The following is a 15402-nucleotide window of genomic DNA, read 5'->3' on the forward strand; positions in this document are numbered from 1 at the left end:
TAGGCAGGATGAGTCTATTCAGCACCCGATATATTGTTAAATAAGAACAAGTTGTAGAGCAGTATATATAGTACAATTCTATTTTTAAAACAAGACTGTGTTTACGTACATAATTACTGTTTTCAAGAATTCAAGCTTTAGATATTTGTATTCTGATTGAGATTAAGTTGATATCAATCAATAGTGGTATTTAAGTGGGAAAAAAAGTGACTGAGTAAAAATTGAAAGTAAACAAAAATAAAAGGTCTCTTCATCCATACCCTCCACTGCTTCTACCTAATATCACATTTATAGACATAATAGAAAGCTTATCATTAGCGAAGAACTATTTGACTCTGTGGAAATGTTCATTGAGTGTATATTCTATTTAATTAATTCATAGACTCATTTCCTTTCAGGTTCGATCTGGGGCAAACGTTCTAATTTGTGGTCCAAATGGCTGTGGAAAGAGTTCACTTTTCCGTGTTCTTGGTGAAGTAAGTAAAAATTGGCCTCAAGGTTTTGTAGTCTTATTTTGCCATATAATCTACCACATTGTGAAATTTACAGCTCTTCTTCCCCCTCCTCCTTTGCTTTTATAGTTATGGCCTCTTTTTGGAGGACGTCTAACTAAACCCGAGAGGGGAAAGTTATTTTATGTTCCCCAGGTAAGACCTTGTTTGAGTTATTTTATAATCTTTGATTTCAAGATCTTTTAACTTATTTTTAAAAAAAATCACTTCTAATGATTTTTGCTCTGTTACTATCAGAGACCTTATATGACCCTTGGAACACTTCGAGACCAAGTGATATATCCAGATGGAAGAGAAGATCAGAGAAAGAAGGGGATTTCTGACCTCGTAAGGAAATGTTTATTTCCTAGACTTACTGAAAACACCACTTCAGAGTCTTTATCTTAATCAGTTAAGTATTTTAGATTTCAAGTAGTTTATCCTAGCCTTTTGTAAAGGCTTCTACAGCCTGATCATTAATTATAACTTTCCAGGTTGAGGTAAGACGTTAACCATTTTGCTTAAATATGACTTGTTGAATGTTTAACCTTGTCTTTACACTATTGTTTGTTTTCTCATTGCCCTTGTCCTTTAATTATGTACAATAGTATTATTTTCTTTATGCCTCTAGATATATTTTGTCAAAATTAGTATAAATAGGAAGTAAAGAGTTTGTTTACCTTTGTGCCACATTCTTTTGTGAAATGTGCCTTTTTTAGTGATATTGACAATAGTATTATAGACCTTCTAGTTTAGAAAATAAAGCAAGATAGAGAATATTGGTTTATATTAAGCATGATTTCATCTTTAATCATTTTGCTGAAAGGTACTGAAGGAATACTTAGACAATGTCCAGCTGGGTCATATCCTTGAACGTGAAGGAGGCTGGGACAGTGTTCAGGATTGGATGGATGTACTCAGTGGTGGAGAAAAGCAAAGAATGGCAGTAAGTGTGCTCTGAAAACACTGCACAGCAATGCAGCTGGTTGCATAAAGTCACTCTTAGAATCCAGCATTTTGATAATCAAGGCATACAGTTTTGTTTTAATCTTTTTATTTAGCAATTATTATAGTGTGGTTTAGTTTATATGATAATAGAAGTATAGCTTGCATGTAAATTTGGAATTCTGAAAAATTCAAAAATATTCCTATGAAAGGAAAAGATGCAGATCCAATTATATACCGTTAATCCGTTTTTCCAAAAGTTTGGGGAACTTTGTAGCACATAGGTCCTGGTTGGGTTGTGAGATCACTTTCAGTATTTTTTCCCTATAGACACCTCTCTGTCTTAGCCTGTTCTCTCTAAAGTAGCTGAAGGTATTAGAGATGTTAATTTTATTATCATTTTATTCTTTATTTTGTTCTTGTCCTTTCCCTCTATCATTATATTTATCCTTGTTTCAGGGCTCAGTATCTACTACCTAAAGTTATTTAGAATTTTAAAATTTTCCTAATATAAAGAAACATTTCAAAGCAATTATTTTATGATCAACTAAAGTTATCTCAATCAAACATAACTACAAAATGTGACACATTAAGAGTGATTCTTTGAGTACTCTGTAAAGAGGGATAACTTTTATTTTTTTATTTTATTTTTTGTAATTAATTAATTTTTGGCTGCGTTGGGTCTTCATTGGTGCACGTGGGCTTTCTCTAGTTGCGGCGAGCAGGGGCTGCTCTTTGTTGTGGTGCACAGGCTTCTCGTTGAATTGGCTTCTCTCATTGTGGAGCACGGGCTCTAGGCGCGTGGGCCTCAGTAGTTGTGGTGCACGGGCTTAATTGCTCCACAGCATGTGGGAATCTTCCCAGACCAGGGATTGAACCCGTGTCCCCTGCATTGGCAGGCGGATTCTTAACCACTGCGCCGCCAGGGAAGTCGCAAGGGGGATAACTTTTAGGGAGTCATTTTCTAACTAGACATACCATAATTTGAGCAGATCCAGAGGAATTTTTTGGTGAGGGAGTGTTATAACCTTGTGGAAATTAGAGAAAACCGTAGCCAAGGAAAGATAGCCGCAGAATGGACTTATTTCAGAATTGCTTACTGTTTATCTTCAGGTTATATTCTACCTTTTGCTTACCTCCTATTCCATGATTGTTTTGCATGTTGTTTTTCTCCAGGTCATACCCATTCTATATGAACTTAATATCAACTTAATATTGTGATTTGTCTGGCTAGTGAGATTAATCTAGAGTGATGAATGAATCATAAACGAAAGAGGAGATATCAGCCATACTCAAAGTGGAAATTGGGCTGAAGGCATGAAAATTTAAAGTGATTGAGCATTTCTGGAATCAGTTTAGAAGATGCCTATAGAAATAACTGCAATTCAGGAAAACTAATTTACATTCCTATACTATGACTTCAAAGAAAATGGAAGGATAAGGCAAGATTCACAAGTGGACACAATGGAGACTCAGAAAGAAAAATAAATCTGCTTAAACTAAGGAATTCTATATGTTTGGTATAAATGTTACACAGAGGGTAGTTTTTATTAGAAGATACAAAATTTAAGGGTATGCCTAGAGGTGTGAGAGGTTATTTTGGACGAATAGGGAGTGGGGGAAGGAACCCTGTAAAGCTAGATGAACCATGATAGAGCTGGGAAATGGGGAGAGCTCACCTGTAACACGGTTGCATGGCCAAGCCCTTGACAGGATGTGTTCTGTATAGGCCAATATTTGGAGAATTGAATGTGAAGTTTAAAAGAGAGCATATTGTTTTGCTACTTTAGAAGGGTTTGGAGGAAGATAGAAAAGGCTAATGCAATAAATATTAACATGGCTGAAGTTGGGTGGAGAATGTATGTGTATTCATTTTATTGTTCTTTCATTTTTTTGGTAGGATTAAAATTTTCAAAGTAAAAAGTTGATGGGAAGAGAAGACATAATTTTTATAAATTATAAAACCTATAATTTATAAATTATAAAAATTATAGTTTTTAGGAAGAACAGACTTGAGAGGTTTAACCAAAACAGTGAATCTATGAGTGAAGGTTGGTATAAAACAGATGAACCAAAGGAAGTCTTAGGTAAGGAGAATCAGGATTTGAATTTGAGGGAATGGAATAAAACTACTGAATAAAGGGAGATCTGGTGAACACATTTCTAAAAGTCCCTTGAAAAATACCAACATAAATATAGGGGGAAATATTCCATTATTTTAACAGCAAAAAAATTAATTATGGTATGCTTGCCACAGAGTTTAGGATTAGCTAAGAATCTATTCTGTGCAAGGCACTTAGCTAGGTGCCTGCCTTTATAATCTAGTTAGGAGAGCCAGATATGCTCCTTTAATTGTGATACCAGGCAGGCAGTCTTCAGTGATAGTTACAAAGAAAATGCAGTAGAATATTGATGAGGGAAAGATTGGTTTGGGATGGCAGGTCCCATTTAATTCTCTCAAGAGCCCCTGTGAAGTAAGGTACAGATGAGGGAAAGACTTGGAGAACTTAGCAGCTTACTGATACCAAACAGCTGCTGCATGGCAGAACTGAGATCCACGTGCAGGTGAGTCTGACCCCAGAACTCTTGCTCTTAACCAGTACATTACAGTATATGGCCTTCAATATGCAGGTGAACTGTCTGACCAGTTCTCTTCTCTCACTGTGCCTTGAAGTCTCAAGTGACATGTCTTTTTCCCCCATTGTACCCATTTGTGTCCAGCCATCAGCTAGTCCAACCCTGGTCCAAACATCAGCCAGGGTTGCTCCACCTAATATCATAAATTGGGCTGTCTTATTTCTGTGACCCATAGTTTTCTTTTCTACTCTTCTGTTCTTGCTCTTCCTCTTTAGTGATGGTTTCTTTATATTGAATTATGAAAAAGTATATATGATAGAAAAGTTGGAATGTTTATAAAAGTGTAAAGAAAGGCCCAAACCACCTTACCAGACATACCACTGTCATAAGATTTTTAGTGTTTTTTTAAATTCATTTTTGTAATTAATTCTTTTTCTTTTACCTAATTGGCAGCTGTCCCCGTTCTTCAGACTCACTGAGGTCTCTCTAATATTGACCCATTCCTTCTCTATAATTGATCAGTTCCCTTCTGACTACCTTCTTTCCTGTCCAGCACAGACTTAACAATCCAGGGCCTAGAACATAGGAGGTACACAGGAGATATTTCTTAAAGGAATGAACAAATGATCCCTTCCCCTTAACTTCCTTTCCCACTTTCTGTTTTCTCATATTATTTAAACACCAATCCAAGAGCATTTGTTTGCCTTGGCATCTCTGTACATTGGCTTCTGAGCACCGCTGGAAAAAAAATCAGAATAAGATGGATTGGTGGCACTGCACTTCCATGGTTTCCAGTCTTACAGGGGTTCACAGCATGGCTTGGCAATCCTATTACTGATTTTTGTCCCTCTGTCTCATTTTTCATGATAATCATTTGAAAACTACCAGTCTCAGGCTTTCTACCCCATTACTTTCTCCACCACTCTCAGCAGAATAACTCCTCCTACTTCTTTTTTTTTTTTTTTTTTTGGTGGTACACGGGCCTCTCACTGCCGTGGCCTCTTCCGTTGCGGAGCACAGGCTCTAGACGCGCAGGCTTAGCGGCCATGGCCCACGGGCCCAGCCGCTCCGCGGCATGTGGGATCTTCCCGGACCGGGGCACGAACCCGTCTCCCCTGCATCGGCAGGTGGACTCTCAACCACTGCGCCACCAGGGAAGCCCCTTCCTACTTCTTAAAGAAAAAAGAGATGATGTTATTTCAGTTACATGACTGCTGATTTTTATTGAGTGCTAAATAGGCGATAGGCAGTATGCCAAGCACTTTACACAGGTTATCTCATTTCATTCTCGCCATAGTCCTGTGAGATGAGAGCTGTGAGTGTCCCATTTCACAGAGGAAATAGAATGTAGAACAGTTAAGTGGCTTGCCAGGCAAAGATATCTAGGAAATGTTAAAGCTGGTGGGGGGTGGGAGTGGCTTGTCATGCTCAGTCAGCAGTATGACTGCAGAGTTCATATACTCCCAAATCTCCTTGTATTGAGAAACCGAGTAGCTGACTGCATAGTGGGAGAGAGAAAAACACACGATGAGACAATTTCCATATAATGTGCTAAGTGTGGTGACGAAGGTAGCAAAGCATTGCATGGGAACACAGAGGAGGGGCATTTGTGGAATGTCTTCAAATAATCACTCCTCTTAATAACTTTGCACTGGGCTGTCCTGACCTCCCTGCTCCCACTGTTAGTGGAGGATATGTCATCCTTCCTCTTGAGAAAGGCTAAATGTCTCCATCTATGTTTTTGGACCCTCCCTCCTCCAACTTTATCACATCCCTCTCCTTCAGTTATGCACCCCCTCCGACACCCCCCCCCCATATTTAATCTCTTCTAGTCCTCTTATAGAAAGATATTTTCAGGTCTCTGTGATCTAAAAAGCAAACTCTGCCTTAACCAAAGGTCCCATGTAGCCTATACCTTTCATTCTCTGCACAGCTGAACTTCTTGATGGTCTGTCCTTGCTGCTTCCCCTTCCTCACACCTCTCATAAATAAGATATAAACCCCAAGAAAGCTGTTTTTATGTTTTAGTCATTCATTTATCAAATATTTGAATGTTTCCTATACTATACAGGTGTTGGGCGTACAGCAGTGATTAAAATGGAGTCTCGGCTTTTGTGAATATTATAGCCTAAGGGGTAGACAAAGAAACAGACAACATACAATTTACAGTATGTGAAGAGCTGCAGAGATGTTACAGAAGGGACCTACTTGGATTGGGGAGAGGGATCAGGGTAGGTTTGTCTGAGAAGGTGACATTAAGCAGAAATTTGAAAGATGCAAGGAGCAGAGTAAGGCATTTGAGACACAAGGAAAGTGACGTGCTAAGCCTGTAAGACCTGTGACACATTGTGTCCTGGTAGTTGAGAGGAGAGGGTGGCTGGAATGTTGAAGTTGGAGAGTGAGTAGTAATAAGGTTGTGCGGGGCCTTGTAGACCATGGTAAAGAGTTTGAATTTTATTCTAAGTGAAATGGGAAGTTATTGAAGGGTTTTAAGCAGAAGAATGAAATTCTCTGTTACGTTTCTGGAAGATCCTCTCTGATTACATGGAGAATGGGTTAAAGAGGTGCAAAAGAGGAAGCAGGAGGCTCTTTGTGGTCGTCGAGGCAGGAGAGGATTATGCTCTGGGCTAAGGACATTATTGTGAGCTGGGGGAAAGTGAGTAGGGTCCACAGGACTGACTTGAATGGACTAAAAATGGGGGGGAGGGGAAGGGAGGAGGAGAAGGGAAAGATCAAGGAGGACTCACAGCTTTCTAGCTTGAGCAGCTTGTTTGATAGCTTCATTTCTGAAATGTTCAAGATGGGGTGGGGGAAATGGATGAATGGATTTAAGGGAAAAATCTAGAAAATCCGTTGAGTTTTAGATTTTTAAAGTCTGCGAGTCCTGTAAGATATCCAAATAGAAAGATCAAATAGGAATTTTTATGTATTAGTTTGGAAATCAGAAGAGAAGTATGGGTGAGGGAGATATATCGAGAGTTTACAAATGTAAATAATATTTGAAATCATGAGATTTGATGAGATCACTCAGAGAGAAACAACATAGGAAAAAGCGGAGAGGACCTAGGAATTAACCCTCAGGGACCCCAACATTTAATGGTCAAGTGAAAGAGAAAATGCTGGAAAAGAAAGTGAGAAAACAGCATAAGAAATGGAAAGAAACTTAAAACCATGATTTCACTTTCTCAAGAAGGAGGGACTGGTCACCTGCGTTGAATGTTGCAGAGAAGATAAATTGGGCAAGGATAGAAAGTGTCCATGGTCATGCAACATGGAGATCACTGTTAGGAGCAGATGACAATTTGGAGTATCTGTTAGACAAAGGATCAGAATAAATAATTCCCAGAAAATAAGATACATATGGAAAATAAACAGCAAAATGTTCAGCATTACTGCTAATCAAAGAGATGTAAGCTATAATAACCTTGATGTTAATTTTCACTTATAAAATTAGCACAGGCTTTTAAAAATGAGCATGCCCAATACTGACCACAGGGATATATACAACAGGTGCGCTCAAACATTGTTGGTGGGAATATTAATTGGCAACATAATATTGACATTACTTTAGCAACAAAATGTTTAAAAATAGTCAGTTTTTGCATGAGTCATCTATAGTCTGAATTCTAAGATTTCATCAAAAAGTGTACCCTCTGACCTTTTTTAGAGAGCTTTCTTTAATACTAGTTTAAAACTCAACTTCATCTCCCATTAGTCTTAAAAGTTTTTGCTTTACTCTTAACAATATTTCCCATGTGTTACATTTTTCCCTTTGTTCGGGACGATAATAAAAACAATCAGGTTTCTTTATATTGTTTTTGCTTCTGAGAAGTAGATTTTTTGAGTTAGAATAATTTTCATCTTTGCTTTAGAAGACTGTAAATGAGTATTTAATTTAAAGTAAATCTACTTTCGCATATTAATTTTAGCTCTCTAAATGATTGTACAGAATATTTCTTTTTATGCTTCAGATGGCAAGATTATTTTATCATAAGCCCCAGTTTGCCATTTTGGATGAATGCACAAGTGCCGTTAGTGTGGACGTGGAAGACTACATTTACAGTCATTGTCGAAAGGTAAGTGTGATAAATTCTCAGTCCCCCCTTCAGTTTACTCTGTGTCCAACCAAATATCTACCCAAAGAGAAGATTCCAAGTTATAAAGGGACAAAATTACTATCATAGGATGATATCTTGCTTTAATATTTTAAACTGATAATTAATAGATATGAGTAAAAAAAAATTATCAATGAATTCTGAATATAATTCTTTTTAGCCGTGTATTAGATATAAAATAAGTGTTTACATTTATTTTCCTTTTAACTCATTCTCTATACTCAAGAGTTAGTAAACTGATAGTTTCTTAATTTGTTCCATCAACTTTACCTAAATATCATTTGTTTTTTTATAAAGAAAATTCAAAAAATAAAAAAAAATTTTAATTAAAAAAATTTGATAGTAATTATTTGGCAACTTTTAATTTATCCATTTTTTTCTCTGGCCTGGCCAGTATTTTACCAAGGCTTCTTTTAGTAGCCTTTTCTGAGGCTGTCTACATTGGTTCCATTCTTTAAGTAATTATCCAGTAATCTCAGTTTTTTTGTTTGTTTTTTTTTCCTGTGAGGAATTGTCACCATCATCTATACTTGTGTTGGATTTTGAGAACAAGAGCAGTGTACCCTAACTGTTTTTTAGAGTTTCAGTGTAAGCAAATGAAGTACAGGAGTCTTTTAACATTTTGTAACTGCTCTTTGGGAGTTCACAATAAATATAAAAAGTCACGATGCATATATACAGTATCAATTCCTTCTGCTCAAAGTGTGGTTGGTCACAGCTCAGCAGCGGCAGCATCGCCTCGGAGCTTGTTAGAAATGCAGTCTCAAGCCCTACTACTAAATCAGAGCCTGCATTTTAACAAAACCCCCAGATGATTCAAATGCACATTAAAGTTTGAGAAGAATTGGCATAATGAAGGAGGAATAAATTTGCTACGTTCATCTTTTAGGAAGATTTTATAGCTACTGATTTTATTTCTTTAATGGTTTTCTGTTCTTAATCAGTTTTAGTCATTTATAATTTTTTATCCATTTGTCCATACATATTTTCAGATTTATAGGCATTAGAGGTGTTTGTGGAATCTCTTACACATAAAACCAGGTAGTCTCTACTTGATTAGTGATTTAGAGGCACTTTGCTGGTAATTTTGTCCATGCAGTTTCCTCTTATATCTAGCTGTAGGCTGCAAGTCCCCACAAAGGATGCAATTCTCCTATGTATAGATTCCACTTAAAAGAAAAAAATTCGTATGGAGCCCCCAGTTGATAAATTGTATTACTATAATGGCACTTGAATATGGATAAGCATGAAATGAAGTATGAACTTAAACTTAAAACTCATTTACAAAAGCTACAAAACCAATATAAACTTATAAAACAGATAAAACTTTAAAACACAGTTTCAAAACTGCAGCGTTAGAGAGACCTATGATACTGTTTTGCTGAAACTAAACCACTGGTTTAGGTTTAATCTGAGGTCCAAAAATAATAGGAGGTCCAGATCTTATGCTTTGAATTTTGCTTACGTACTTTGACTTAAGTAATTCTATTATAAGAATGCCTTCATTCAGTTGAGATCTAATCCAGTTATTTTAGAGTTGTAAGAGAAAGAATATCTGAAGTGAGCTTTCAAAAATCAGATATGTGTTGCACCATCGAAATATATGTTTTATTAATAACGGACCGTATACTTGTCATGCAGTTCCTAACCGGTTTGAAAACCTTTCCCATGGCAGCCAAACTTATGATACATTAAAAGTTTTAAATGATACCACTTTAAGTCACTACTTGGTGCCAACAGAAGTGTAAACACAAACTTGGGCACTTAAATCTCATGATAGAAGTGATAAGAAGAACATACTCAAAATTCTTTTTAATTATCAAAATGAATATGAAAATTGGAACTCATGGTGGAGATTTCCTGGCTACCCTAGCATGTATCTCAGCCTCGAGAGATCCATTTTGAGAAACACTGATCTAGAGCAAGGTTTCTCAATCTCAGCACTGTTGACATTGTGGGTTGGATGACTCTTAGTTGTGGGAGGCTGTCCTCTGTTTGTAGGATGTTTGGCGGCATTTCTGACCTCTACTCATTAGACTTCTGTAGCACTCTCAGTTGCAACAATCAAAAAGACCTTGCCACATGTCCCCTATGGGACAAAATCCCCTGCCTCCCCTCCCTGGTTGAGAATCACTGATCCAGAGCAACTAGCTATATCTCTTAGTGTTGTTTTGAAAATTTGAAGAACAATCTATAAATCCTAATTCACAGTCTGAAATCCAGTAAGCTTGTAAAACCAAAAGATTTTTCATTATTTTGTAGCAAGCTCACTGGGTAGCCAGACCTGGCCTGAACTAACAGAAGACTTTTAAGCTCTTATTTATCTCACTGAATGTTCATGTCCATATGTGTTGTTGCAGAAACATTGATGTGTTTGATTTCAGAATTCTGCCTCAGAACCCTCTGGGGGTGGTAAATACTACTTTTCCAAAGTCTGAATGCTAGGACATTCCAAAATAAGGGTTTCCAATAAAAGATTATGACCCTGTATTTGAAAAACAAATTCGCTGTAGGCAGTACTATATTGATTTAATTTTCCTGTTTTTGACTTTTTGCTACTTTTACCACCTTTATTCTCTTTTCATATATTTTTCACAATAAAATACAAAATGTGCTAGGATATATATTTCCTGCCCAAAACAAAATAATACACTTAATTAAGCTAGTACCTATTAGTTTTTTTTTCTTTAAGATTCTGTTCATACTTGTTAGTTTTTATTATGTGGTCAACGGCCTGTACTTTGTATTACCTTAAACATTTGGCATCAGTTACAGTTCTTTCTCTTTGGCATTGATTTTTAACTATAGCTACTGAAGACAGTCATCTTAAACAGCTTAAATTATATAGACTAGTTTAATTTGTGACTTTGTGTTCTTGATATAAACCTAAATCATTTTCCTTGTATTAGGTTGGCATTACCCTCTTCACTGTGTCACATAGAAAGTCTCTTTGGAAACACCATGAGGTTTGTATTTCTTATTGAATGGTATAGTGAGAGTTTATTTTCATATATGAATTCAGGTGATTATGGTTTTAGATTTCTTGGTGTATATTCCCTTATAAATATATAACTTAAGGGAAAAAGGTGATTCTAATTCATTTTTATAAAACAGGATTTTCATAAATATTATTGTAGTTGTTAATTTTGAAAGCTACAATATATGTAAACAGTCCCTTGTTATATATGATAGATATTAGAGAACCAGTTAGTGGTTCTCCAGTTTTATAAATGACTGTTGTATAATAACTGACTAAAATGTGCATAATCTTATCACAACTATGGCCAAACAAACTTTTTCTTACCATTCTGTATTGACAGAAGGAGAAAGTTTTAAGAAGGATCAGGTAGCAAAAAGTTTAGAGACAGTTTTAGTAGAGATCAGGACTACAAGGAGGAAACTGTATAATGTCAGCTATATTTGTCATCACACTGTAATAAACAGAATTCATTAGGTGGTAACTATAATTTATAAAGATATTACAGTGAGGTTTACATAGGTACAGGTGCTCCAGCAGTGCCATAGTGCCATTCTCAGTATGGGAGTTCTCTTCAACTCTTAATGTAAAATAATCAAACCCTAAAAATAAACCCAGCTTAGTTCCTCTTCTCTTTTTTCTTTTCTTTTTTCTTTCCCTTCCTTTCTCCCTCCCTCCCTCCCTCCCTCCCTCCCTCCCTCCCTTCCTTCCTTCCTTCCTTCCTTCCTTCCTTCCTTCCTTCCTTCCTTCCTCTCTCCCCCCCCTTCCTTCCTTCCATCCTTTCTTTCTTTCTCCCTTCCCTCTTCTCTTCTTTCCTTTTTTTCCTACCTAAATGATACAGAAAGGGTTGAGAAAAATTGGAACATGGTAAGGGTGTTTTGTCCCATAAAATACATACCTGATTATCTTTTTAACCAGATACTGGGCTAAGTGTCATGAGGGATACAGAGTACTGTCCTTCCACTCAAGAACCTTATGGTTTAGATGATAGTGTATAAATGGTTAAATGAAGAGCGTGGGATTTGAAGTCAGAAAACCTGGGTTCAGGCATCACTGTTTCTGGCATTAATTGCTTCCTTCGTATAATAAAGTATTGATCCTTGCCTAACTGTCTCATAGATTACCGTGAGGATCAAAGAGGTAGCCTGTATGAAAGTTCTTAATAAACCGTAATGAAGTTCTATATAGCTGTTGACTTTTAAAGATACTTTTATTATCTTAATGACATATTATAATTTGCCCATTTTCATGAATTGAATGAAAAACTAAATAACTAGAAATCAAAGCAGTTTAAAATATACCCAAGCCTTTGTGTTTTCTCAGAAGTTCATAAACATTACAGCCATAGGACAGTGAAAGGACTTGGGTTTCCCCTTTCCTCTTCTCCTGGAGGTGTATAGACAGTTATCAAAATAACCGTCAGGCCATTGATCATGTGAAGGAGGGGTAACACAAAGAACTGCAATGTTAAAGAGTCCAGAATAGCTTAAAAATAACAATATAGAAAATGGAAAAACAAAAGTCTTTTCTGTAAACAAAAAGCCACTAAATAAAACGGAAAGCTTTGTAACTGCTGTCCTAAGCATCTTCATAGGATGAAATATTTGAGCTCACTCTCTAGTTCTCATCCTCCTCTGCTAAGTCAAAGAACAAATGAACAAAAAGCCTTAAGTTAGAGGTTCTGAGCTGATCTGGGAAACCAGCTAAAGTAAGTATTTTAGAGGCTGTCCTATACGACAGGCTTGCACTTAGTGCCCTTGCACCTCTGTAGATCAGATTGTTGGTTGTGGAGTGCTAGAAGCTTTCTAATTTGTGGGATGCTTACAGATTTGGTTCCTTTAAAATAATAAGGAAAAAATAATAATAAGGAAGTCTGGTGTTTTAGTTCTCTTAATGGAAAGTACTATATCCACTACAAGCAGTTGTATATTGTGGCTCCTTTTAAAGAGAGCGGACATCTTCTTTTAGTCTTTCCTTGGAAAATGGTATGCATTTCTGAGTATAAACTTTTGAAGATTTTAGTGGCTTAAAATAATTATTTTCAATCATTTTCTCGTATAATAAGCTCTACATAAATTCCTGACAAAAAGGAGATTCTCAGTTATTGATTTTTTCCCCCTTCTTTCCCATAGTACTACCTGCATATGGATGGCAGAGGCAATTATGAATTCAAACAGATAACAGAAGATACAGTTGAGTTTGGCTCTTAGAATCCAGAGAACTGTATTGAACCAGCTTCAATGAAATAATTACACAATACAATTAGAAATACAAAGTACATTGTAAAATAAAGTTGAGCTTGTTTTTTTAAACAAAACAACAAATTAACTAGATATAAAATAATCACGAATAAGTTGTTGAAACATTTAATATTATATAGGATATTGCTAATTGTGTATATGTTGGTTTAATTATTAATATGTACTAAGAATGTCCTTATTCTTGTGGTTAAAAACCTGCCTAAATTAAATTGGGCTTAAATCAGTGTAACCTGATTCATCCTGGGATGTAAACCATTTGAAGTCAGCTACTTTGACTTTTATGGCTCTATCTTTTCCTTCAATGAAGAACCCTATTTAAAACTAGGGTCATCACTTGTCCTGTTCTAACAAGATAGTCTTGAGTTTCATTTTCTTGTGCCCCATGATAGTGGGAAACAAACAAATCATAGTGTATTATCAAAATGTACATCTTGGCATAATGGCCTTTATTACCCTGTGGCAGATGTCTTTAGCTGCCACAGTTATACTCATTCCTTGCTTATGTCTTGGGGTACATTTGAATCCAGGAAAGCCATTTGGATTTTCTTTGGCTAAATAATAAATGTGCCACTCGCAATCTTCATTATTGAGTTGTTTTGAGGGTTATTTGTGGTGATGCAACAAAAGTATATGTGCAGTCTTGCTTACAGGGGATGGTTACTGTGTTTCACACCTAATCTTCTCAGTGATGGGATATGAAAACACAAAGTCCTTACATGTCAAGCTCAAGGTCTTATAAGATTTTTAGAATTTTTAAAGAATTGGATGGATTTGTATATGTTAGGAGCCCATTCATTAGAAGTGTGGTGGTTACATGGCGTTAAACTCCAGATGAGCCATAGGAATGTACTACATGAAGTAAAGCACTGAGTATGCAATGTTATCACTGTCTTTGACTGTGATTTTATGTTTAAAAAATATGTTATAAAATTATGCACATGAATGAATTATGTTTCCTAAGGCACTGGTTTATCTCTGTGACTCTTTAATAACTTTTTTGTATTTGGGTCATTATGTTGAACTATATCCTAAGAGAAATCAATTTCATCTCACCAGACCACCATTAATGACTATGTGTATTATTTGCACAGGGAGAACTGAAATTGAGTATTATCAATAAGCTAGATATGAAATCAGTTTTATCAAACTGGGATTCAGAAAGGGGCTTTTTATATTCTTGTCTCTGCATAACTGGTTTGGGTTTTTTTTTTGCAGAATTAACTATAAGAATCACTGACTACCAAAGTTAAAACTTGATGTACTGATTCCATAATACATAACATTCAATTTTTACCACTTCTCTTTAGCAAACTTGTATACTTACTTATTTTCTGTTCAGATTAAAAAAGAATCAGATATCCTATACAACCTTTGCTTGTTCTTTTTATTCTGGTATATAAATCCTAGGTAGTTCATACAGAGTTATACAGTCTTGACTTGAAAAATACAAAAATAAACATTCAGAAAGCCCTTTTAGCATCCAGTATCTAATTTTTAAAAATTTTTGTCAAATGTGGTTTTAATGGAATGAATTTCTTCTTTAGAAAAGCCAGGAAAAAACCTTCAGTGTACTTCACAAATGCTACCAAATAGACAGGAGACCTTAAAAGATAGTATCAGTCCTGGGAAACATTTTATGGCATAGGGGAAGTTTCAGATTTTCAGATTTCTAGGTTATCGTAAGCCTACTAATGGAAGTATTTTCCTAGCTGCCTCCTTATTTCTCTGTAATGAATTCTTCTTTTTTTTTTTTTTTTTTGCTGTATGCGGGCCTCTCACTGTTGTGGCCTCTCCCGTTGCGGAGCACAGGCTCCGGATGTGCAGGCTCAGCGGCCACGGCTCACGGGCCTAGCCTCTCCGCGGCATGTGGGATCTTCCCGGACCGAGGCACGAACCCGTGTCCCCTGCATTGGCAGGCGGACTCTCAACCACTGCGCCACCAGGGAAGCCTGTAATGAATTCTTGCAATCAAAAAAATTTTTTTGTTTTTGTTTTCTTTATTTTTTCTTCCATTTTTAATTTAACAAATGTTAAAG

The 15402-nt window shown here is 36.3% G+C and overlaps 1 protein-coding gene across 3 annotated transcripts in view; it reads left to right on the forward strand.

Moving 5' to 3' along the window:
- ABCD3 (ATP binding cassette subfamily D member 3) overlaps window positions 1–14734 on the forward strand; it is an 83000-nt gene extending 68266 nt beyond the window's left edge. The window contains exons 17-23 of one of the 3 annotated variants that reach the window (XM_027114383.1): window positions 399–476; window positions 582–647; window positions 750–839; window positions 1318–1437; window positions 7985–8089; window positions 11038–11094; window positions 13238–14734. In XM_027114383.1, coding sequence (XP_026970184.1) covers window positions 399–476; window positions 582–647; window positions 750–839; window positions 1318–1437; window positions 7985–8089; window positions 11038–11094; window positions 13238–13315 — 594 coding nt within the window. In that variant the 3' untranslated portion in view covers window positions 13316–14734. Of the gene's footprint in view, window positions 1–398; window positions 477–549; window positions 648–749; window positions 840–1317; window positions 1438–7984; window positions 8090–11037; window positions 11095–13237 lie in introns of those variants that run through there. The other 2 variants (XM_027114384.1, XR_003434363.1) reach the window with 2 other exon arrangements.
- Window positions 14735–15402: the final 668 nt, after the last annotated feature.

Source organism: Aethalodelphis obliquidens, unplaced genomic scaffold, assembly GCF_003676395.1.
Source record: "Aethalodelphis obliquidens isolate GAN/ISIS:26980383/991018 unplaced genomic scaffold, ASM367639v1 scaffold13, whole genome shotgun sequence".
NCBI lineage: Eukaryota > Metazoa > Chordata > Mammalia > Artiodactyla > Delphinidae > Aethalodelphis > Aethalodelphis obliquidens.